Here is a 25,264-nt window from a genome sequence, read left to right on the forward strand (position 1 = left end):
TCCAAGAACTCTTACAAGAATCATCCAGAAAGCAGTACCCACTATAACAAAATCATTAACACTCTGAGTCATAAAAACAGTTCATCAGTTTCTTATAAAAAATTGAAAGTGACTTTATCACAAAAGAGCAATAAAAGAGATTTTCAAGAAGCTTTGCACAGCCTTTTGCCTAGTTCAGCAGTGGCCCAGGCTGAGGTAATCACCCCTTTGAAATGCATCCTGTCAATCTCTTCCAGAACATTATATTTACTCTCTTGAGTAAAAGCAACCTTGCTTTCCTGTATTTACATTAGCACTTTCCAGCATTTTTAGGTAACAATTGAACATTGAATTATATAAGATAAAAGCAGACATTTGCCATTAGAATTAGTTGAACAGAAATACAGAGTAGGAAGAATGGATTTTATAATTTGAGGAAGAAGAGGAAGAAGAAGAGGGAGGAAGAGGAGGAGGAGAAGAAAAAAAAAACTGTTAAGAAAAGTCAGCCCAGAGAATGACCTGGCCATGAGTTTTTCCTGAGGCCTGTAAAAACCAGATCCTCTAGTAACCTCCTCCTCACCTTTGTCATGCCCATGTTTTTAGGTAGAGAGTGATGAAGAACTCACTTGTTAATGAAGGAAAAAAAAACTTATACCAACTGAACAATTCTCCTGAGATCTTTAAGGGTGTTTCAGGAAAGAAAATGCAATTCCTTTCCTGGATTTGTCTTGAAAGGCATAACAAAAACAGGTGACTGACAATGTTTGGGAAATAAATACTCTTGTACTCTTTCTATTTACATGGCAAAGGACTTAACTTTATACTATTTCATTTTGTTGTTCCAATCACACACCTGTAGCTCAGTTAACTATTGTCTATCGAGTTCCTAATAATCCATATTCATACCATTCCAAAGGAGACTCTTCTTTTTGGTATATTTTTCCCTGTGAAACTTTCATTAGCCATATATCTTGTGATTAGTTGTCTCTTTATACTGTCTCCTACAACCTTTTTTGATTACAGTTTGTAGAATATGGAACACAAACTAACAAAAATGGTCTCATGGGGACAGGGATTTAGCTTAGTGGCACTGCACCTACCTCTCAAGCACAAGGTCCTGAGTTCAATCCCTAGTACAAAAAAAGAAAAAAAATGCCCTCATGGCTACCAAAATGCTCTAGTTTATATTTTGCCCAAAATTATCTCAGTGATAAATCTCAGTCTAGGCTGCATTTTTTGACTGGATATAATCTTTACTAATCAGTGAAAAATTATATAAGATGAAATAAGACTAGATACAGGTGCCAAGTACTAATTCTTTCATGGAAAGTGGCTTTCACTACTTGATCTGACTTTGCCTTGATGAACAGGTTATAGGAATGCAGCTTATGGATACTAATTCATGACATTATTTCTAAACTAGAAAAGAACAAACATAATTTGTCAAAATACAGGCTTTTACCATTGCTTATAAGTTACAATACATAAATTAAGTAAGACATAATAATAACCATTTATTTTTTTCAGAATTATATACTATAGGGCCAGGGATTTATCTCAGTGGTTCCACTGCCTGCTTTGCAAGCACAAGGACCCAAGTTTGATCTCCAGTACCCCCCCAAAAAGGACAGAATTATATACTATATCAACTTCATTTAAGATTAGCCTCCAGCATCATGATTATTATCTTAATCAAATAGGTGCATTAAGCAACTATAAGGAGATTCTTTCATAAAGTATGAAATCTTTGTAATGCAAAATAACTTTGGATCGACTATGAAAAACTACAGTAATTTTGTACAACTAATGCTTGAATATTGACATATTTCAAAACAACTATTTCATTATCAGAAACTTCAAATACAACCTGGAAGTCCAACATGATAGATTCATTTTTTAAATATTAAGGATAAAATTACTCACAGTATCATTAATTACGTTCAAACTTACTGTCTTAGGTTTTCGATCATCGTTTCCATTGCTCCCTCCCAGCAGTATGCTTTAACAGACTGGATATTTTCAATCATTTCTGAGGTGATCACAAGTCTTTCATTGATCTTTCCAGCTCTCTGATCTCTGTAAATCAATCAACCAAATAGTGAGAACTACTCAAATTATCCATTAAGAGTTGTTCACATCACAGTGGTGCCATTGCCTGCCTCGCAAGTGCAAGGTCCCAAGTTCGATCCCCAGTACAAAAAAAAAAGAATTGCTCACATCATATGAAGGAGCCTGCCTGTAATCCCAGGTACTCAGGAGTTTGAGACAGCAGGATTACAAGTTTAAGGCTAGCTTAAAGAATTTCACAAGACCTTATCTCAAAATTAAATTTTAAAAAGGGCTGGTTATGTAACTCAGGAGTAAAATGCTTGGTCAAGGCCCTGGCATGTACAAGCTCTGGGTTCAATTCCCAGTACTTCAGAAGGAAAAAAGTGTTCAAACTTACAAATGGTCACATTTATTTTATTATCAAGTAGATGGTAGTGAAAATAATAATTACTGCTTAGTAAATGCCTCCTACGTGTCATACACTATATTTGATGCACTCTATCCACTGGTCCTGATTTCTATGATGATTTCTGAAAAGTTATTATCTCCATTTCAAAAGCAAGGTGGAAAAAGCATGCAATGTGAGATTCAAGCAATGACCTGACTCCAAACTTTGAATAGCTTTTGTCATACTCTAGCTGACAAATTCTGGAAATCCTCTATCATAAACAATGACTGGCATCATGGATTTCTTCAGTAATAAAAAGATTAAGACTGGTGCAACGATCTATGAGCCAGAGTAGGAGAAACCAATGAACTTCACACAAAATGTATGTATTCCCTCCAATTTATATAAACACTGTACCCACTTTTACTTAAATCTTATGAACTATGAAAATGCGCTGAATCTTAGCCAGGCATGTGGTCAGTGGCACAGTGCCTGCCTGGAAAGTACAATGTCCTGAGTTTGATACCTACTATTGGAAAAAAAAAAAGAAAAGAAAATGCTCTGACTTAACATATTTTTGTTTGTTTGTTTGTTGTTTGTTTTTGGCACTGGGGATCAAACTCAGGACCTTGCCCTTTCGAAGCAGGCAGTGGAACCACTGAACTAAATCCTCTTAACTTATTTATACAGAAGTTTTATGGAATGATAAGGATAAAAATGCCCCATTGATATAGAACATATTATTTATGCCAGTAAAATAATTGTTTTCATTGATACCATATAGATCACAATTAGTGCCTAGAGAAGTCTTGGTTTTACTAGAATGAGCTTTTTGAAACCTTGATTTAAAACTCTTTAAAACTGTGACATTAGACTCCTACCTGTATTTCATCATCATTTTCCCTAACCCAGCTTGAAAAAGGGCAAGGACTATTAGGAAAGCAAGGCCACAGAAGGCAGAGGCCTGTAACAAGTCCCAGAGCAGCCCCATTAGGAGAGTCACTTGTAAAGGAGCAATCCACACAAAATGTGCTAGTGCAAGTCCCTGGAAAATAAAAGCACAACAAAAATAAGTGGCATGTTATCCTCCACCCCAAAATCAAGCAAATAAAAAATCGTATATGAAAGAAAATGAGCCCTGGTACTTAAGCAATCAAACACTTCATGGTTCCAAGTACACTAAAGTCTAGGTATTGATTACTTGGAGCACATAGGATAAATAAACCTAGTCTAAATGTGTTTTCATTCAGTGGAGTTGAGATGGTAGTTCTTAAGTACGGTGTCCAGAATCTATTTCAAATAACATCTCTTTTTTGACAAACCAAAAGCCATCATATAGAATGTGAGAGAACAAAGGACTTTCCTCAGAGACTCAATTCACATACAGCTGCACAACTCTGTTATGTGACAGAATAAATACAGAATGTACTCAATTCAGTAACAATTTATTTAGCACATTCTATAGGTCCAATGCAATATTAAATACCAGAAATGCAAAGATATATAAAATACATTTTCTGTCCTCAAGGACTTTGAATTTATTTGTCACATAAGACAGCACAGAACAGGAATTGCTCAAAGTATCATATTCAGGCAAAGTAAATAACCAATTTAAAGTATTAAAAGGAAACAAAGTTTGATGAGGATTAAGTTTTGAAGAATTAAGAGCAAACTGAGGTGCCTTTGAGTTGGACAGTGCCACCAGACCTCACAATGTCACTCTGTTACGCAATTTAGATTTCTCAGTTTCCAGAAGCCAAGGGAAGTATGAATAAGCCTTAACCATTTATTACTGCTCTCAGACATAGGAAAACTTCAGCTTTGGGGTCAGTCCTACTGTTCGTAACATAATTCAGAAAAGATTTAGTCAATAGGTACATACTTCATCAAATTTGTTCAGGTTGTTGGAAAGGAGATTAACAAGTTGCCCAATGCTTATTTTATCTAGAACACGGCTTGACAGCTTTAAAGTCTAAAAGAAAAATGGGAGGTTAGGTGATGTCAACAATCAAAAGACAAAAATATTTAGAAGCTGAGGAATTAGACTACTGTGCATACAATTTTAACTAAAGGTAATAAAAATTATTTTATGTTCATTTAGCTTTGTATCTCAGATTTATAAATATTTCTCTTAACAACAAATATACTGACATCCGTCTAGTTGTTTTATTTTTCAGAATATAAGTAGTAATAACTGTTTTTTCACTTTCACAATACTAATGATATTGCATTTAAATATCCATTTAAATGATGTGACTTTCTAGGGGTGCATCTGCTTTTACTAGTAAGATGGAAACTTAGTGAAACTTGAAATGGGAGACTTGGCATTACATTTTTCACAAAGACCTACACTAACTCTTTTGAATAAAAGTGCTATTAAACTCAATAAAAGTATATTATGAATAACTGAAGCATTAATAATTTTATGAAAGAGTATATGAAAAATAAATATAATAACTACAAAAATAGTGCTATGTGTAAAATATTAAGGTTGACAAATTATCTACAAATTAAAGTTATTAAATTTTGATTATGAAACATCATAACATTTCTTCAAAATATAGTAAGAATTGATTTGCTGTTAGATACAAGGCAGGCGGTGGCTCCACTGAGCTAAATCCCCAGCCAAAGAAGCATTTTGAGATTTACTGTTCTCTTCTACGATTTAATTTGATCTTATGACAAAGGACGCAGCAAGCTTTGTACCCACGTTTTTTTTCCCCAGTACTGGGAATCGAATGCAGGACCTTGCACTTGCAAGGCAAGCACAGCACATCTGAGCTAAATCCCCAGCTGCTGTTAGATGCTTCGACTAGAAAGCACCTATCTAATATTTGTTTCAAATGAATCAAATTAATCATTTATTTATTGAGCATTTAGTAGATGCAAATAATCACATTAATGTCTTGGCCATTAAGATTTATTAAAACATAAATTCCTGCCACAAGGCAGCATAGGACATAAGTAACAGTGTGAGAAGATAATGAGTTAAGGAAAATAAAAGATAATAAGATGGTAATAGAAAGTTTATACTTCTGGTTAGAAAAATCTGGAAAGATTTGGTAGAGATAGGTCTGGAATAATGGATAGAAAAGTAGAGTTAAGGAAGGTATCAAGGCATTTAGTTCCAAAACATCATCAGAGCAATACTAGGGAGAGGGAGTGTACCACTGAGCTGGTTTACAGTGGCTTAGTAGCACATTCAGTCTCAGGAGAATTTGAATTCTGCATGGAGTAAAACATGGAGCTGTATGCACAGTAAGCATTTAGTGAACAGTTGTTAATTTATTATTTCTGAATTCTTGAAATTCACAGAGTTCAATTTTCTTTATAATTAAACTCATTATTTCAAGTATAATGCATCATGGTTGCCAAATTTAAAACAAAGCCAAAGAAAAATCTATCACAAAATTTGAAATATTATTGTAAGGGTCCTCCATGTCCCTGCTGTGCGGATGAAATCTGGGAAGAGTGATGAGACCCAGGAAAAGCCAAGATGAGGCTCACTTTAGGAAACAAACAATTGCATTCTTTAGTGAAGATGCTAAGATAGGACAGTAAGTGTGGCAAGTATGATAAAGCAAACTAGGTAAGAAAACAGATACCCAACACTGAGAAAGCAAAACAGATACAACAGCCTCCAACTGTTCATTAACTCATTCTGGGTCTGAAGCAAATATATATCACAGTTTTTGTGTTAAATGTTACATGCATTATTTGTTTACAAACTAAGCTTACTCCTTATTTGACACCTCCTTCATCTTACTACTATATTTCAGTACTTATTTTGTTTTCCTAATCACTGGAAACTCTCTACTGCACAGATTGTAATTTTTCCATTTTAAAATATTGAAGCAGTTTTTCCACAAAATTCTGGACTTTTTTTTATTTGTTTTTTTGTTTTTGTACATGGCACTGAGCTCAGGACCTTGTGCTTGCAAGGCAGGCAGCGGAACTACTGAGCTAAATCCTGGGCCCAAAATTCAGGCTTTTAGGTCATTGTTTTCTCATCATAAAACAGGGATAATAGGACATACAATTTGGGACTGTGGGGTGCATTGAATGAGATCATACACCTAAATCAATTAGAAGCTTGCAAAGCACACTACTCACTGTTATCATTACAATAAAAAGCACTCCTTCTAAATATCTATTGAATTAAATTCAACTTTCTTTGACAGCAAGGTTTGTAGGTTCTACTCCTAATAATATCTCATTTCTTGACTTGTATAAAATTTCTCGATAAAAATACAATTTTATCCCAGTTTTCCTGGGACTTAAAAACTGATGAGATTGCAGTTGAAATGATTCAATTAAATTACTGACTACATGCTTTCCATTGCCTCTATAAAGGCTTTTTTGAACAATCAAGGATGGCTGTTGAGGTTTTACAGCACAGTTGACCTTGCACGTATATAAAGGAATTGTTATGGGTTGATTCACTAAAGGTGAATTTCACATCTATATTCCTTATAAGATAAATATATAAAGTTTTTATATCGAAGAAAGAAAACAGAAAATAAAGCAATAGCCAAGGGATTTAATCAAATCAGCTTTCTTTAATGACTTGGTAGAACCAAGCAGTCACATCCAGTGTTCCATCAGATTGGTGAAAGCACTTGTTATGGAAATGACCTTCAACTGTGTTTGTAAGGCAGGTAAAAGTTAATTTGACTTGACCTAACTCACGCCTCAGAAACTTGGGCTCTTGTCTAGATAATGTATACAGACAAACAAAAGTTCTTATGATTTGAATATATATGCTGTTTCCAAGTTTGGCAAAAGTGAAGGAAACAAGAGGTGGACTGGGAAGGGGAAGGGATGAAAAAAAGAATTGATGGGTTACATATATGTAACCCTCACAATTAATATAATCATTATGCACTGCAAGCATGTACCAATAAAAATAAATTATTAAATAAAGAAGACAAGCTGTAGATTCATAGGATGACAAAAATTCAACTCAAAATAAGGCAATGAAATGTTAATCATTTGTGACAGTAAGTGTCACCACCTGTGACAACTAGTTAAGGTGGAAATACTAATTCCTTGGGTTATCTTTAACAATTATGAAATATACTCTTGTTAGTGATATAACAAAGCCATATGATGTTTTAATGTATATTTTGTTGATGACTTTTATACAGTGTGTTATTTTAATGGGGATCCGTGGATTTTTTTTTTTTAACTGATAGCTGGGGATGTTGCACAGTGGCAGAGCTCTTGCCTAGCATGAAAGAGGCCCTGAGTTCAATCCCTTGTACAGCAAAAAAAAAAGTAAAAACCTCAATAATTAATGACATGACCAAAAATGAAACTTAAAATATAAGCAGTTTAGAGAAGATGCTTAATAATTACACTTGAAGTAAATAGAATCATCAAGGAAAATCAAAGACATTACTTATTCCTGACATTTATTTCACAGGCATTCAAAATTAATTTCAGCCTATCCTTTAGTTGTATCAATTCATCATCTATTTCAGGGCCCTTATGACATGGGCCATGAAGAATACATGGAAATACATGTGGGTCTGTACAAGAAAGTATTACCTTCTTATAAATCAAACTAAACATAGCTATTCTCATCTGCATTCCAATGTGATGAAGGCCAAAAATGGCTGGGTGTAAGAGCAGTGTCCTAACAACAAAGAGCAGGCATAAACCTATGGCCAGGTATATGGCAATGGAGCGTTCCTCCTTGTTATCTGGGTCATAGGAAGCTATGATTCTTCCCAGTAAGAGAGGCTGTACTGCTTTGGTGACTTCCTGCAAAAGGGGAAAAACAGAGAAATTATATTTCATTTCTGTCTTATAAAATACCCTCACAATTCCAACACAATAAGTCTCATTTTCACTGGGTGTAGGGGTGCATGAGTGTTGGAAGGCAACTTAGCAACTTAGTGAAAAAGTATCTTAAGACAAAAAAATTTTTAAAAGGGGATGAAGGTATAATTCAATACAAAGGTCTTGGGTACAATCCCCAATAATACACACACACACACACACACACACACACACACACACACACACCCAGTCTCATCTTTAGAAGATTTCAAATGGACTTACAGAGATTCGATGATGTATGAAACTCCTGACATTGTCTTCAATACCTGGATATTTTGAAATAAGATTTGATTTTTGGTGTCTAGTGCAAGTCATTAAGAGACAAGTTTATATATCAGGTATTTTTAACTAAAGAGTGAATAGTAGCCATAAAGTAAAGGTGAGCTTTATGAAATGACTTGTTAATTACCTACATGGCATAGAGCAGTTTCTAAAATTATTCCCATTTGATTCCATAACGTCTTTAGGATAGCTGTGGTGGGCATTGTGGTTTTAATGTGCAGATGAAGAAACAGGCCAAAGAGACCAAGTAACTTGAAGTAATCTCAAAACAAAACTTTCAAAAGCATTTTGAGGAATAGGGTTATTTTCACAGTGAACAGAGCTTCTCCTCAAGGTAACTGCCACAAAGGAGGAGGAGCATGCCAGCATTCATGGTATTAAAAAGCTAGCCACTTGTGGTACCATTCCTTTCCCAATCTGGAACGGGTATGGATTTCAGTGAAGGAATCTGCCAATGGAATCTACCTCAGACCAGTTTCCAACAACTGAACTCCTGCAAGATCCTCAACTGATTGCTAAACCAAACTGTCCATCAAATTCATTGCCATTTCTCCTGAATTTACGCATAAGAACACATTTGAACACAGAGGGTTTTAACTCTTACTTGTCTTGCTAAATTGTCTTCAAAAGGAGAAGATAGGGGTCCGGGAATTTAGCTCAGCGGTTCGGTGGCCTGCCTTGCAAGCGCAAGGACCAGAGTTCAATTCCCAGTACCAAAAAAAAAAAGGAAAAGTTACATAATCCCTCATAAGGAAGTATGGGGGGAAAAAATCTAAGGAGATGATGTTATACTAATTAGTTTCAATTCAAATGCATATTTCCATACCAGACTGTCCCCCACTGTATGGCTCTCTTGCCCTTTCATTTTATTTTTAATTCTTCTGCAACATCTTTTCTAAACTCTAAGTGCTCAGTACCACTAGCCCCTTGTTCTCAATAGACGACCATGTATTCCATCAACTTCATCCCCACAGGGAATCATAATCTACAGATAGCTGCCATTGATCTGATTGACCACTGGTTTCGTGTAGCTGCTCATTCTGTAGTTTACATTAAACACTTCATTTCAAAACTGTACAAACCAAGATCTAAAGGAATGAAAAGATTCAAAACTTTAAAAGTTTCCAAAGTAACCACAAATATGAACTATTATAATTCTGTTCTCTCACATAACTAAATATTAAATGAGTTTGAATTAGAGCAAACAGACAGGCAGGTGCTGAAAAGAAAATTGCTAACCTCCTACCCAGATATTACAGGTTAATAGTTTGCCAAATCTTGAAGAAAACTTGCTTTTTAAAAAGTGCATAATGACTCCTTAGTGCATATCATTTTATGCTTGCTTTCTACTTATATAGGATGCATGTTTGGAACAATGTGTACAATTGTTTTTGAGGTTGAAATTTTGTATGTCCTTTTGCAATTTTTTAATTAACACTGTTTTTGACACATCCTATTGATGTTTGCATAGCTACCTTATTTATTTTCAGTGCTATTTAACATGCCACCTCATGGTGGGGGTGGGGGGTGATTAGACTATTTGCTCGTTTCCTATTCTGGGGAAGTTGTGAAGTTGTGCTGTGTCTACTTTTGAACTATTACAATCAGTGCAATACTGGCCTTGTTGCTTTTATAGGGTTCCTTTTTTTTTGGACCGGGGTCCAAATTGGGACCTTGCAATTGCCAGGCAGGCGGCAGCACCACTGAGCTAAATGCCCGGCCCTAGAAGTTTCCCTATTCCCTGCTAAACTTTCTCTAGGTCAGATGATTTTATTTCAAAATAATCCTTAAATTTGGAAATTTATTTAGATTTCAAATTATATATAAATTACATCTGCACTACAAGTACAGTTTTTCATAGTGCACTTCTCATGACAATATTTCTTCCTGAAAATTATTTTCACATCAATATTTTGTCCCAGAATTTTTAGTAAGTTTTTTTTTTTCATAGACAAACATCAGTGCCACATGTCTTTGGTCACTAGGGGGTCTTCACTTGGGAAAACAGTCTTTTGAACTGGACACATTACCCATGTTGGAAGCAGCACGTGTGGCCACAAAGCAGACAGCAGCAAACACTGATGTTTCTCACACATACAAGATGAAGCACTGTTTCTCATTCATTGTAAGACAATAATTAGAAGGGTATGAAGTGAACTTGTTGCCTTAGAATTCGACTGCTTATATGATACTTAGCATAAATACCTTTCTCCTTTTTTAAGAACTCATTTCAGAGAAAGATACTTGTTAGAGACTAGATCAAAATTATCGAACCATATTGCAGAAAAATGATTTAAATATTTCAAAGGAGTAGCTTCTGTCTATAGAATGTCAAGAACAGTCTGAGAAAAAAGAGAAATATTTTAGTAACTGAGCTGTGTAGCCCAGGATTTTTAGGTTAGAAATGGACAGGCTTGCCTAAGGATTTTTTGTGTTAAATCATTTGAACTAAACTCCCTTCCATTTAATCTCCAGTATGTGTTTCCATAACCTGTCGCTCTATTTCAATAGATTTATTTCCTGAATTGTTATTTAGTTGCAATTTACAAAATAACAATCAAAATTGGTAATAGCCTGAATGGAAAAGCTATTTCATGTTAGTCATCATCATGCCTCATCAACAGAGAACTTACTCATCGTTAGAGTGACAGTGGCTATTTAAAAAGATACTGATAGTATTACTTCAAGGGAGCATATGTTCATAGAATAAAATGTAATTTCGTTTTTGCTAGAAAAATTCCAATAACAGGACCATCTGCTTACAGCAAACTAACACAAATTTCACCACCACATAGAGCTGTTAACATTCAAGGACACAATCAGCACTTCAAATCCCCTTCCCCTTCTATAGTTTTCCCTAATCTGTTTAATGCAGCACGTTCGCTAATGTTTACACTGGAACCATTTTCAGATATCACCTGATTTTTTTTTAAATTTGGGAAAGAAAACAATGGTAACTGATACCTAGCTTAATCTATGAAGTGCAGTCCTTTACAATATCCAGCGCTGAAGAAACATATTCCTGTATTCTTGGCACATGAAAGCTACATGTATTCTATTACTTAGACTATTTTCAAAAACACAAGAAATTTCCCGATTTGTCACTACATTAAATAGTACAATCAAACTGAGGATTGCATTCAAGGAGAAGGAATATAAAATTATATAAATTATTTCATAAAATATTGCATTATACTTTATCAAGCACAAATCAAGATGGAATTCACTTAGATAACAGAAGGCTAATATCAACATTTAAGCCAGTGTTGTGGTGAAATGAATGCTGAATTCAAGGTTATGAAACTCAAGTTCTTATCCCGGTGCATGAACTACCTTCTCTGAGTCACCTTAATTATTTCCATCCTCTAGGTACTTTTCCTTGAGAGGTGGAACAAGCCTGTTTTGAAAGTTCCCTCTGGTAATAACATCTCATTATGGGATCTGCATCTGTGGAGTGCCAAAGCAGAAGCCAAAGATTCTTTGGGTAATTGTCCTGGCCCACATTCTGCCATGACGATGGATGTGTTCTCAGAGGAGTACAGATCTGAACAGTGTGAGTTCAAAATACCATCTTTGGAGGGGAAGATGTCAGGTTAGAAAAATAACTCACGTGACTGCATTACTGATGGGAATAACCCTGGGTCTCACCTCAGATCAGTCTCCCAGGGAACATTTTCAAGCCTGAAAATACCTCTGAGGAGACAGAACTGCTATCTCACAGATATATTTTCCAGACCAGAGCTTAAAGTCACTGAGGGTGAATATAAATCTTCTAGCCATTTGTGATCTACCTGCATGCTTAGGTCAGAGGCTGAGTTCTGGAGATGGGGAAGTGTGCTTTTGCTGAACATTCAGACCATAGAAGAAAGTATAACAGCAAACAGGAAATTGGTCTCAGGCTTGCAGTTACATCAAATGAATTAAATGTGAAAAAAACTTTACATTAAAAGTTACCATTTCAAAACCAAAAACATAATTGTTTCAAATACAAGTAGAATGATTATTTGAAGAACTTCTAAAGTCAACTCATTTTTTTCTTGTATGTGGTCACTTACTAATATTACATCATTTCCACTTGTTTTAAACATACTTCATATGTCTTTATCCCAAGAATAAGGAACAATTTAATACTGAATATTTAATTTATTAATTAAATAATCAATAAATATCAGTATAAGATACTTTATGAACCTAAGGAAGAATTTTTCCCTCAAAACAGCAATCAAGGTCCTAAATTTGATCCCCAGTACAAAAAAGAAAGAGAGAGAGAGAGAGAGAGGGAGGGAGAGCAATCAGGACTACAGTAAAACTCTAGGAGTATTACTTCTAAAATCAGAAAAACAAAAAATACCAGAACAATAACATTTTTCTGGAACTTATAACCAGTGCAACTCAATAAGAAAAATTATTGAGATATGAAACTGGAAAGGAGAAGCAAAAAAAAATAACTGTTGGTGTAGAATATGATTATCTATATAATAATTTAAGTAAATCAAAATTGTAAGGGCTGAGGATTTATCTCAGTGGCAATGTGCTGCCTGCCTCACAAATGCAAGGTCCTGAGTTCAATCCCTGGTACCAAAAGAAAAAAAGAGAGAGAGAGTTTAATAGTAGAGGTTTAAAAAATAATTACTAAGAGAACAGATCCCTAGGCACCAAACATAAGAAATATTTAAATACTAATATATAATTATGTATATATTTTGTATAAAATATTACTGTTTCTTATTAAAGTATCAAATAAACAAAAAATCTAAAATATTCTTAAAAAGAAAAACCTAAGAGTGCAAAGATTATGTTCATCCTTTAACTTATTCTGTAAAATTAATGTAGTTTTCATCAAAATCCCATGCAGATTTTGAGACATGAACTGCTAATGCTGTGTCTGTCTTTATTTTTGCAGCAATCCCCCCAAAATATCTGTAAATTATTCTAAATATCATATAGAAAAAAATGAAAGACTAATCAAAAACATTTGGGCTGGGGATTTAGCTCAGTGGCTTCAGCACCTGCCTTGCTAGCGCAGGTTCCCAAGTTCGATTCCCAGTACCAAAAAAAAAAAAAAAAAAGGAATCTGAATAATGTGTGAGAGAGTTTACATTACTGGATATTAAATTAGAAGACCATGATAATATGTGGCATGACTAAGAAACATACTGATTTATCTGGAAAGTCCAGGAACAGGTCCAAGTACATGTAATAATGTAATATATAATAAAGTATGACATTTTAATTCAATGGAGAAAGATGATACAGTAAACTATGGACAAATTGAAGACTTATTTTTTAATATTAAGTTTCTATTTCTTCCATATGTCAAAATGAATTCCAAATGGATTTAATATTTAAATGTAAAAGAAGAAATAATAAAAACACAGATCTGTGCTTGCATAATACTTGATCTTTATGAAAATCTGAGGCCACAGCAGAGAACAAAGAAAAAAAATGCATAAATTGGCAGCAAATTTTTTAACAATTATTAAATTTTTAATTGTTAAAAAGTATATAGGGCTGGGGATGTATCTCAGTGGCACCACTCCTGCTTTGCAAGCTCAAGGTCTTGAGTTCAATCCCCAGTACCACAAAAGAAAAAAAAGTACACAAAAACTCACTAGAAATAAAATTACAAGACAAGTGCCAGACTAGGAAAAATATTCTCTCATATATCAATGAGTAATCCCAGTATTCTGGAAGACAGAGGCGGAAGGATCACAAGTTCAAACCTAGTTTGGGCAGCTTAGCAATTTAGGAAAGTAAGTTAGTACATTTTCTCTAGAAGGCAATTTATTTGTATTTGTGTACACTGAGTACAATTCAGAAATCTAAGATTTAGCTGTTAATTAAAGGGACGTGTACTGAAAGACTTTTTATGGTAGTGAAAAAAATGGAGATAATCTTAATATCCTGCAATGAGGAGTTGATCAAATAAATTATATTATAGCCTCATGAGTCCTTAAATAATTAGGTAAAAAAATCTAATGACATAGAAAAGCATTCATAATACATTAAGAGAAAAAGCATATTCACAGCACAATATGTAAAGGAATGATCATTTTCCCTTTCATTAAGGACATATTCCTAGGGGGGAAAATGGAAACATTAACATCAAATATGTCAGTACTTATCTTATTTTCACAATCAGAGAAACATACCCAAAAGAATGATAAAAATGTGGACAGAATTTCATATAACTTATAACAACTAAGAAGTAATAGAAAATATGCAAAACTAGAAGAAAGTAAATATGCATACCCTCACAACTTTTCAAGAACTATTTATTATTGGCTGATATATTACAGCAAAGGCTTAGGAATCTGCTTTAACAAGGGTAAACAAGAGTGTCAAATTTGGTTTATCTCAATACACCGAAATCTGGTGGTTATTTTGGCTTCATACTAATTGCTAAAGGAAGAATTTCCCATATTCCCCATAATAAATGAAAACCTATTCATATTTCATCCACTCAGGGGTCTTATTTTTAAATACTTCATTTACTTTGCCACAGTTGTTTGTAGTGTTGCAAAAATATATGTTAACCACACCAAGAATGAAGTTTCAACAATATACGTTTGAGACATGGTTTTAGATTACATAACCAATTCAAAATCGTTTGTTTTGATATTTTCCTTTTATTGTTTACCAATTTCATTGATCTTTGTTTGGTTGGTTGGTTTTTTTGTTTGTTTGTTTCGTTTTTGTTTGTTTGTGGTTTCTTTTTTGGTACCAGGGATTGAACTCAGGACCTTACACTTGCGAAGCAGAACCACTGAGTTAATTCCCTGGCCCCCAGTTTCATTAATTATGACCGATACCATCTTCACTAGAAATTGAAAGTACCTTTTAGACTTCAAACTTCTTGTTCTGTCAGGAGAGCAGCAATAAAAGGTTTAGTCCAGAAAATGCAAAACAAATAAGTGTTAAAATATTAAATTTAATTTCTGGAGTATGCTTAGGATCTAGCTTTCATTCTTATGTATTGGCATAATATTTTCCTGTGCCCTATAAAAATCAAATTGTTGTTTCAAGACTTGCTTATAGCATATATAGAGAAATAAGTAAATACAGAATATGTGCTCATTTAGGTAGAAGGTCTATTTAAAATATAAAAATAGCTAATATATATAAAGCATTTGCTATGTATGAGGTTCTATTTGTGCTCACTTCATGTAGTTATTACAACAAATTTGTGAAATGTGTGCTCTTGTATATTTCTGCTTTATGATAAACAGAGACAGAGAAAGTTTAAATAAGCTGCCCAAAGTCATAGAGCTAGTAAACAGTAAAAACTGGAATTTGAATTCTGTTTGACTCCAAAGCTCCCACTCTCTCTCTCTTTTTTTTGGCACTGAGGATCAAACTCAGGACCTTGTGCTTGCAAGGCAGGCGGCAGAACTACTGAACTAAATCCCAGACCTCCCACTCTCTTTATTCATAACCCTAAACTGATGTGAACATGTTATGACACAACCTCATTCTCGTTTGCTTGACAATTCATTCATACGTCACGATCAGTTCAATATTAACCTAGTAAATCAAACCATAATTTCATTTCGCTGTAATTTAACATAAATGTAGTTTCTCCAGGCCAATGTCAGAGACACATGATTTAAATATTTTTGGTTTTGCACTTTTGTTTTGCTTTTTGCGCTGCTGAAAACTGAGCCCAGGCCTCGTGTATGCTAAGCAAATGTGCTACCATTGGGTTCACCCCCTGCCTCATACACTCATAATTTAAAAGAAGGAAGGGTCATAGAGATGGCACACTGGGCTAATGCTCCTTAACCATGTAGTTAAAGAAACTGAGGTCCAAACAAGTTTTGTGATTTCCCCAAGATTATAAAATGAATTTGTGGCACCAGAGCATAAATACAGCCCAGAAGAGTTACATTAAAAAGGTACCTTTAAAAAAAGGCATAAAAAATGCCATTGGGGAAAAAAATACTTGAGTGCATCACACATATTTTACATTCTTCACCACAACATATTCACCGGCAACTACAGGCTACATCAATAACATCAGATTCTAGAGATTACTCCCGTGAGGCAGACTCAGAGCTCATCCTCTCTTCTCATCCAGTCTAAATTCTAGGAACATGGTGACAAGCAATTCCTAAATCAATTTTGTTCAAAATTCCACATGTAAGAACAGAGGTGCTTCTGGCTTACATACCATATTCTAACGAACATGGTTCTGGATGTCTCTGTTAGCCTATGTTTGCCTCCACAAGCCTGTATAACACCAAATGGTCCTGGAACACCTTTGGGCTCTCATACTACCAGAAAAAACCTATTCAGTCTGAAGAAGGATGTTTCCACAGGAAAAGAGGGGGGCCATCAGCCTCTGCTGCAGTCCCAGAAGAGAAATGAGGAGCCCTCTTAGCTTTACTTTAGCTTTGCCTTCTCCAGGCAGAGGCATGGAAGGAAGGGGCAGGAAGTTAAGAGTGAGGCTGGAAGCCTTGGGCACATTTCGCTCTCAGTTAAAATTCCTGTCACTTTTGCTCAGGCACTCCCAATTACTCTTACTATGCTTTTCATAGCCACTAGGCCTATTCCTGACTAGGCCTTTTCTTTTTGCACGATGCTCTGAAGCCTTGATACTAAAAAAAAAAAAAAAAAAAAAAAAAAAAAAAAAATATAAAAAAAAAAAAAAAAAAAAAAAAAAAAAAAAAAAAAATTTGGTTCAAATGCAAGTATCTTCAGCTGGGTGCTCTTAGAAACACAGACTTCAGGCCCCATCCCAAAACTTCCGAAGTCTCATTTCATCTTACCTGGATGGTTTTAGGAATAGAGTGCTTACAAAAGTCTGAGAAATGCTGCTCTTCTGTCATTAGAGTTAATAGTAGCTTTGCTATGCTTTCAATCTTTCTAGTATTTTCATTTTTAAAAACTCACTGAAAGTTCTCTACGTCCCTTTTAGGCCTGGTGGAAGTCAAGTCATTTAGTGACTATGCTGATGATGCCTGTCCACCAGTGGTTTTTAGCCCTGATTGTACAACTACAATCACCTAGGGAGCACTTCAAGAATTATATTATCCTAGGGGCCCAGGATTTAACTCAGTGGTTCTGCCACCAGCCTTGCAAGCACAAGGTCCCAAGTTTGATTCCTGGTACAATAGAAAGAGAGAGAGAGAGAGAGAGAGAGAGAGAGAGAGAGAGAGAGAGAGAGAGAGAGAAGAAAAGAGAAAAGAGAAAAGAGAAAAGAGAAAAGAGAAAAGAGAAAAGAGAAAAGAGAAAAGAAAAGAATTATATTGTCCCAGGTCCCACCCACACCAACTAAATCACATGATATGGGGTGGGCTGCTCTTACTCTAAAGATAAGTAAAAAAATCCCTTATGTTTCAAAGACAAAATCTAGATGCATTGAACTTGCAAAAGTTCCTTAGCAATGGGGTAAGGACTCGGGGATGCTAGTAGGGAGCAGAAATGCTCAGGACATGGAGAAGTGTAGGGAGTTCAGAGGGAAATCACTGCTGAGGTGGAGAAACAGCCAGCTTGGAGAGGCGGGTAGGAGAGAAAGATGAGAAAGGAGTCCTACAGGGCAGGCCTCAGGGAGCCAGTCACAAAGAAGGGGCATACAGAAGGCAAATGCATAAGGCAGGGCATATCTGAGTGCAGATTTCCCAAAAATCTTTCCTTTTTAGTAGTGGCTTGTATTCTAATGTCTACCCAAAGTTTTTGTTCAAACAAGATGAAGATCTTCCTGTGCAATAGTCTATGAGACTCGAGTACCAAGAACTTCTCTATGCCCTTAAATTTCCTAGAATTAATAAGGAAAGGTAGTCTGATTTAAGCTTCACTCAGTGTGATGCTGGAAACATGCCAAGGGCTAAGAATTAAGAATATTTTTGAGTGAATGCTTATGAATTTCGTAGCATAATAAATATATTGTGATAAACATATTCTCTCAGTGTGTTTATAGACATCCTCTGCTTAGCTTCCTTCAGACTGTCCTTAATTGACTCTCACACTCAGTTTTTCAATAGCCAGTCTGTCTTCTCTGCTGGGAGTCTTGCATGTTAAAGACAATGTTGTATCTGGCTGCTGAATCAGATGAAGAAAAATGAGGTGTACAGTTAATGGTGATAATCCGTAGCTAATATGATTTAAAATTACATCAGTATTGCAAAGAAAGCTCCTCTATAATGGCATTTCCTTTTTCTTAACCTTTCACACTTAACATCAAGTTTTATAGTACTTTTTTCTATCAGTCTTGAAAAATATATATATTTAGACTCTAATGATCATGTGTAGAGGGACTAAGAATACATACAAGTTCTAAAAGTATGTCCCTCTATCTCATGATTAGTATTAAAACAATGTCAATCTTTATTTATTCATCCCAGCTCATTTAATGGGGAGAAGAAATGCCCAGAAAAGCATTACAAAGAATAAGACACTATATATGTTATTGAAAAGGATAGAGGTCTTATAATGGAACTGTATCTTCCTTTTTTTCTTCCTGTAAGGGACAAAAGAATGAAGTCAACAGACACTGGAAAAAGTACACAGGAGGAGGGGATGAGGATAAGGTGCTTTAACAGGTCTAAACTTACAGTTAGAAGGAAGAAAAGTTATAGTACATTAACTAGTTTTTTGTCTATAGGTTGTATTTTTGTCTATAGGTTTCACCCTTAGCAATACTAGATCATGACTGAAGACAATAGTTTCCCAAAGCTCTGAGTGTTTTCATCAGAAAAATGACCTCAAAGACACCTTAAAAGGCAGTTAATTCTTGGGATGCCTTATTAATATTTACTAACAAGCTATTTTTCACTCCTAAATTTTTATAGGCTTTATTAAAAACACATATATTTCACATACACATGCATGCATACACATACACACACACACACATAATCCCCTGGAAGAATTTTTTGGCTTTTTGAAACAATAAATAAATAAATTCTTGAATATATAGTTCCATCTATAAATGATACATCCATCTAACAAAATACATGACTTTGTATACATCTATATTATATAATGTACATATATCAGAAGAATTTCATCTAGGAGATTATCACAAGCATTAGGAAGCATGGAAACATTCTAGACCTAATTATATTCATCACTGTCAAGATAAATTTTTAAATTCATCTTTGTTGGGCTGTATGAACTAATATTCTTGAAGTGTGGAGACACATATGGCATTTCTTTGGGAGACATCCCTAACTCCCCGCGACAGAAAGACCAGTATGAATACAGTCAATCCATGTGGTATATAACTTCCCAAAGCAGTATTGTACATAGCTACTACTGGAAGACTAAACACATTTTCCACTTATCACCTCCTTTTATAGGTTTCAGACAAGGATTCAAAGTGATGCTTGAGTATAGAAAGTAACGAACTCGAGTCACATTTGAGAGCGCCTAGAGAACATACATGGTTTTTAAAACTCCATAGCCTGGGTTTTCAGGCACCTGCTCTCTTCATAATGATGAAGATAGGAAGGAGACTGAGAAGATATATTGTAAGTGTACCTCATTTCGACATTTTTAAATTTTGCTATTTTTCTTTGAATAATTCAGTATGCAGATATAATTTTAAAATATGGCATTTCCAAGGATTTTTACTTATCACTCCTAGAATTTTAGGAGGTTTCTCATTGTTTAGAGTTCAATTACTCCCTTCTACTTTTGCTCCTGTTCATTACATTTGCTAGACCTTCTACAATCACTACAGCCACAATAATATAATTATTTTTATCCACACTATACTTACAAGGGAGATTCTTACCCCTAAATATAGGAGGATTCCATAGAACATAAATCTCCAGAAAAAGCATCGGCGAAGGGCATTAATAAGTTTTGGATTTTTCTTTGAAACCAGCTCTCTATCCCATTCTCTGCAGAAGAATAAATAATAGGATCAATAAATTGTGTGTGTTAATGTGTGGGTTGTTTTATTTTTCTTAATATAGCTTTGTTTCACCCAAGTATATCCAAGAAGATTAACCTGAGTGACTAAAGACAAAACCTTGTGGAAACTTTGCAACACCAAGTGCTCACAAAGGTATCTGGCACATTTTGATGCTGTACTATGTATCACTCTGCACGGATTTGCTTTCATGAAAAGCCACATTTTACATGTTAAAGAAAAGGATTGAGCAATAGGAAAGGTGGCAAATAAAGTACAACACTAATAAATGTACTTGATATGCTTAGAACAGGGGGGAAAATAATGTAAATATTTTCACTCCCTTTCCTTATGTATCTAGAACTGTGACAGATTTTCAAGAGTTAACTGTGAAACAAAAAAACTAGATAAACGTTCAGGTATGTTTTTATGTGAGAAAAACAGAATTTGTTTTTAAAGGGGAGGCATAAAATAAATATCATCAAGCTTCACTTTCAACTACTGAAATTATTTGAGTAAAAGCCTTCAATAGAAAAGAAAATAGTATGCAGTTTTTAAAGTAAGAATGGACATTAAATTGTCTGAAAACTGTCTGAGATCTAATACTGTTTTAAGTATGTCAGGAACAGCATCTGCTTATATTTAAATTATTGTTGCTGATCTCTATTAATAAAAGACTGGTCTCTCTTCGGAAGAGAATAAAGTATCTCTGAAGTGACACCTTCATCTTAATTTTTAATTTATGCAGTGTTAAAAAATTTCATGAGGTGCAGGCAAGAACTGAAAATTTAGACATTTTATCCATGGCTATTACTATCAAATTACCATAACTAAATATGATTCTACATCACTCTAAAAGAATATACCACTGAGATCTGAAGACAAGCTTGATAATCCTGCTGTATGGATTGCGGCTTCCCTGCTTGCTAACTACAGCCTATCTATAAAGCCTCACCACCCTTTCTCACCTACCCTACCTTTTCACATTCTTTCCAACTTCTCATTTACAAACATGGATCTTGCCTCTAATCCATAATATCTGGTGACTTAAAATAGGATAGGAAGCTAAGCACAGAGAATTGTCTTCTCCAAAAAAAGATGAATAGGTCTTATGTGAAAACTAGGAAAGATGGTCAGTACATAAACCAAAGAAAAGGTTTCAAGGTAAAGAAGTGGACAACAGCAAAGTAGTTTAGAAAAGTGTCATCATACTGCATCTGACAATAAGGGAGAGGTCTCTATTGACCCCGATGGATGTAATTTTGGAACCATGGTAAATGTAGAAACCATACTTCAGGGAGCTAAAATGTAAATGAAGAAGTGCAGAGAATAGGAAAACAGAAAAATGTTAGCTATGAAGAGAAGCAGGTGGGTGAATGAAGCAGTGACCAAAACAAGTAATGTTGGGAAATTTTCTAAAGGTGGGACTTGAACAATTTATAGCCGGAGAGGAAGATTCCAGAGCAAGAGTAGGTGGAATAGTTTAACCACCATCATAACAGGCTCAGAGCAGGAGGGAAGAGGTTCTATATTTATAACGTTCATATCATGGAATAAATGCATGGCTTGCACACTGCAGTGTTTTAATGGTTTGGACCCCAAAACCTGAGCCAGAGGGGCCAATATACCTCAACCATGCGGCAACCGCCGAGGGCACTTTTCACAAGGCAGTTACGAAATGTAAGGTCAGTGTCACGTCCTAAGCGCGCAAAGGTATGAAGTATTACAAATGATATGTCATTGTTTTAGATGTTTCAATAAATTCCAAATTCCAATTGCATTAAAAAAAGATGTGAATAGTGGGGTGATAAAATACAAGAAAAGCAAAATAAAGGTAAATTTTACAGACTTATTTTGGCACAGAGCCGTTGGACTGAAACAAAATAGGAATATTTTAAAAACTGAAACACAAGGGATGACACAGTGAAAACTGAGAGGCCATATAATCCTGCAAATGTGGGCACATGTTCTCTATTTGGTCACAAATTAAAATATATCAAGAACATTCATGTTACAATGAACCTAACCCTATTCTGATTAGTCTTTATCTCAGAAATGTTGAATTGTCTATTACTTTAATTTGCTGGTGTCTACAATTTCACATACTTTGTTTCTCCATCAATATTATAGGTTTTCACATTAATCATTCACTTATTTATCAATAAAAATTTATTATGTATAATATGCCAGGCCCAGTTACAGGTATCTGGGAATACATCATAAACAAACAGATTAAACTAAACAAAAACAAAACCCCCAAATTTTGAATTAGGCTCTCTAATATCTTAGTTTCCTGTTCTCTAAGTAATTACTAATACGAATGTCTCTTCAACTAATAAACCATGAAAATACCTTTCCAACTTTTCAGATAGGTTGTCAGCAGAATCTGCAGAAGGGATTTGGTATATATCTGACAACTCCAGGCGCTTTCTGTATCCTTTCCTCAGAATTGGTCTTGTCCAGCTAAAACAGAAGGAGAAAGGGCAGGTATAAATACTCAGTTGATTAGATTTCCAATACAGATGTGGAAACTGACATCATTTCAAATCTTCCTGTATGTAAAAGATATTGTTTGTACACATAAATATGAGAATAAATATCAACTTATATAAATGCCAGAATTCATATTTTATAGGACACATCTATATAAAATATCAAAAGTTCTGAAATAAAGTGAATGATATTTGTCAAAAAAGATAAGAAGAACAGTAAATCTTTCCCAAGGGAACAGCAGAGTACTAAACTGATATTTAATCAACACTCTTCTATAATTGTATTACAATGACACAAAGTACTCGGTATGAGCTATGTACTAAATAAATTGACTATAGCTAGAGTGTGAGTAGTTTATATCAAATTGTTGGATTAATTACCATGCCTGCATCGTTACTTGGGGGCAGGGTTTATTCACTTTTTAGGTTTTACCTCCTCACCTTATATCAGTTCCACACTTCCTCCCTCTAGGCATCAAGTAAATAGCAATTTAACGAAGCTGGCATGAGATATAATTAAGCGAAGTATCCTGGTATTTTCAAATATGTTTATTCTAACTAGCATGGGTGAGGCAGAATAACCTTTACAGAAACAAGCCAATCCCAATAGGAAAAGGAGGAAGAGAAGAATTGTAAAATAAACAGATCATCTGCAATGAGATTTGAGACTGAAATTTGAGGGAATGAGATCTTTCTCTAGTGAAATTTCATGTATTTATTGAAGAAAGGAATTGAACTTGAATTTAGTAATTCACAAATTTATGCTTTGTTGTTCACCATCTTTCTTTTCTCCAAAGAATTCCAACATTTGATGCCACTGATACTATTTGGCAACATATCAAAATGCATGTTGATCCACCAAAAACAGAGGCAAAATGAATTCATAATAGAAAATACATATTTTGGTTCTTTATCAGTACATATCTGTGGTACCAAATGAATACATTCATTATGGCTGCTTTGTATATATACAATGGGAAAATTTTTCTGGAAAAGCCATTCAGAATAATAAAAGAGAATGCTATGTCAATCCCAACATTTTGATATAGTTCCAGCAAAAATTTTGTAGATGGCCTTCATGTCCACTCTCATCACTCCCATGAAAAGGTCCAGATTCCATTTACTTGGTCTCCAATTTCTTCAGTATGCTCTGCCCTGTACTGCTGTTTCTGCAATTTGTCTTTCATTAAGATTTACCTGAATTAGCTCTAAAGCTAAATAACTTCACCAATCATTTATTGTTAAGATATGAATGACTATTGCTGAATATGTCACCCTTTCCCATTAACTTGAAAATATGCATTTTAGCAAGAGAGACCTTTCACAATGGGTGGTAATTAGGTTTATTCTCCATTAAATAGTGCATGGTCAGTTTCATCCATTGGTCACTTCTCTCAGAAAACAATAATTAAAATACATGAGGCCTGTCTGAATTCGACAGTAAAAGAAGTGTCATGAACATGCAGTGTCTGTAGCGGCTATCATCTGAGAAAGAATAGGAACATCCACATGGTGCTCACCATCTCAGTATCCAGCATCCCGGAAAATACGGGTGGTATTAGGCTAGTGAAAATCTGAGGCAGCGCTTTAGGGTATGATTTCGCAAGCCTTTGAAAACTTATGCAAAGAAGTGAAAAGGTGACGCTAGTTTGCTACTAATAAAAAATTGTGTATATAGACCTTTTCAAAGAGCTTTTGTTTTTCTTTTTTATTGAGGTTATTGGTACAATCTAGGTATACAAATACAGTTACATTCATCATTGGGATTCTGTACCTTTACATGACAGGTCTTGATTCTCATTTTTCCCCTTGTCCCTGCCCTCCCTTCACCCCTCCTACCTCCCCATTTACAAACACTTTATTTCCATTTTTTCAGTTTCTCATTTTTTTCCTCTCCCTTATTACCTTTCCCCCACCCTTCCTACTTTCCCTACACCTTTAGACCTTTACTTCCTATTTCACATTATTAATTATCTCATTAGGATCCTGTGTACTATTATAGTTTTTCACACCAAAGAAACTATTCGGTATTTCAGTTAAAGAAATCTCTGTATGAACATTAAAAATAGGGAATCCTAAAATAAAACTAAAAAGGAAAGTAAAAGAGAAAAGGCAATGATGTAACATCAAAATAATCCTTAATTCTGGAGATGAAAATGGTCCCTGAACATATTTAAATTGCTTCTCGCTCTTATAGTCTTATCTTATTCTTTTTTCATTATTTAGAGAATACTTTATTAGTTTCTGTAGTCAAACCCACGTAGATATGACCTTACATATTTAGTACGATGTGTTACCCCGGTACACATGGAAAAAATAAAATAAAATAATTAACAATTCTAGACCAATATGGTTGTCCATTTCTGTACAATG

At 34.8% G+C, this 25,264-nt stretch overlaps 1 protein-coding gene across 1 annotated transcript in view; it reads right to left on the reverse strand.

Moving 5' to 3' along the window:
* Cftr (CF transmembrane conductance regulator) overlaps window positions 1-25,264 on the reverse strand; it is a 177,009-nt gene that overhangs the window by 128,880 nt on the left and 22,865 nt on the right. The window contains exons 2-7 of the mRNA XM_010621897.1: window positions 22,752-22,862; window positions 20,280-20,388; window positions 7,967-8,182; window positions 4,299-4,388; window positions 3,298-3,461; window positions 1,930-2,055 (exon numbers count right to left, since the gene is read on the reverse strand). Of these exons, the coding sequence (XP_010620199.1) occupies window positions 1,930-2,055; window positions 3,298-3,461; window positions 4,299-4,388; window positions 7,967-8,182; window positions 20,280-20,388; window positions 22,752-22,862 (816 nt within the window). The remainder of the gene's footprint in view (window positions 1-1,929; window positions 2,056-3,297; window positions 3,462-4,298; window positions 4,389-7,966; window positions 8,183-20,279; window positions 20,389-22,751; window positions 22,863-25,264) is intronic.

The sequence above is a fragment of the Fukomys damarensis genome, unplaced genomic scaffold, assembly GCF_012274545.1.
Source record: "Fukomys damarensis isolate Sample0158 unplaced genomic scaffold, DMR_v1.0_HiC HiC_scaffold_4, whole genome shotgun sequence".
NCBI classification, from domain to species: domain Eukaryota; kingdom Metazoa; phylum Chordata; class Mammalia; order Rodentia; family Bathyergidae; genus Fukomys; species Fukomys damarensis.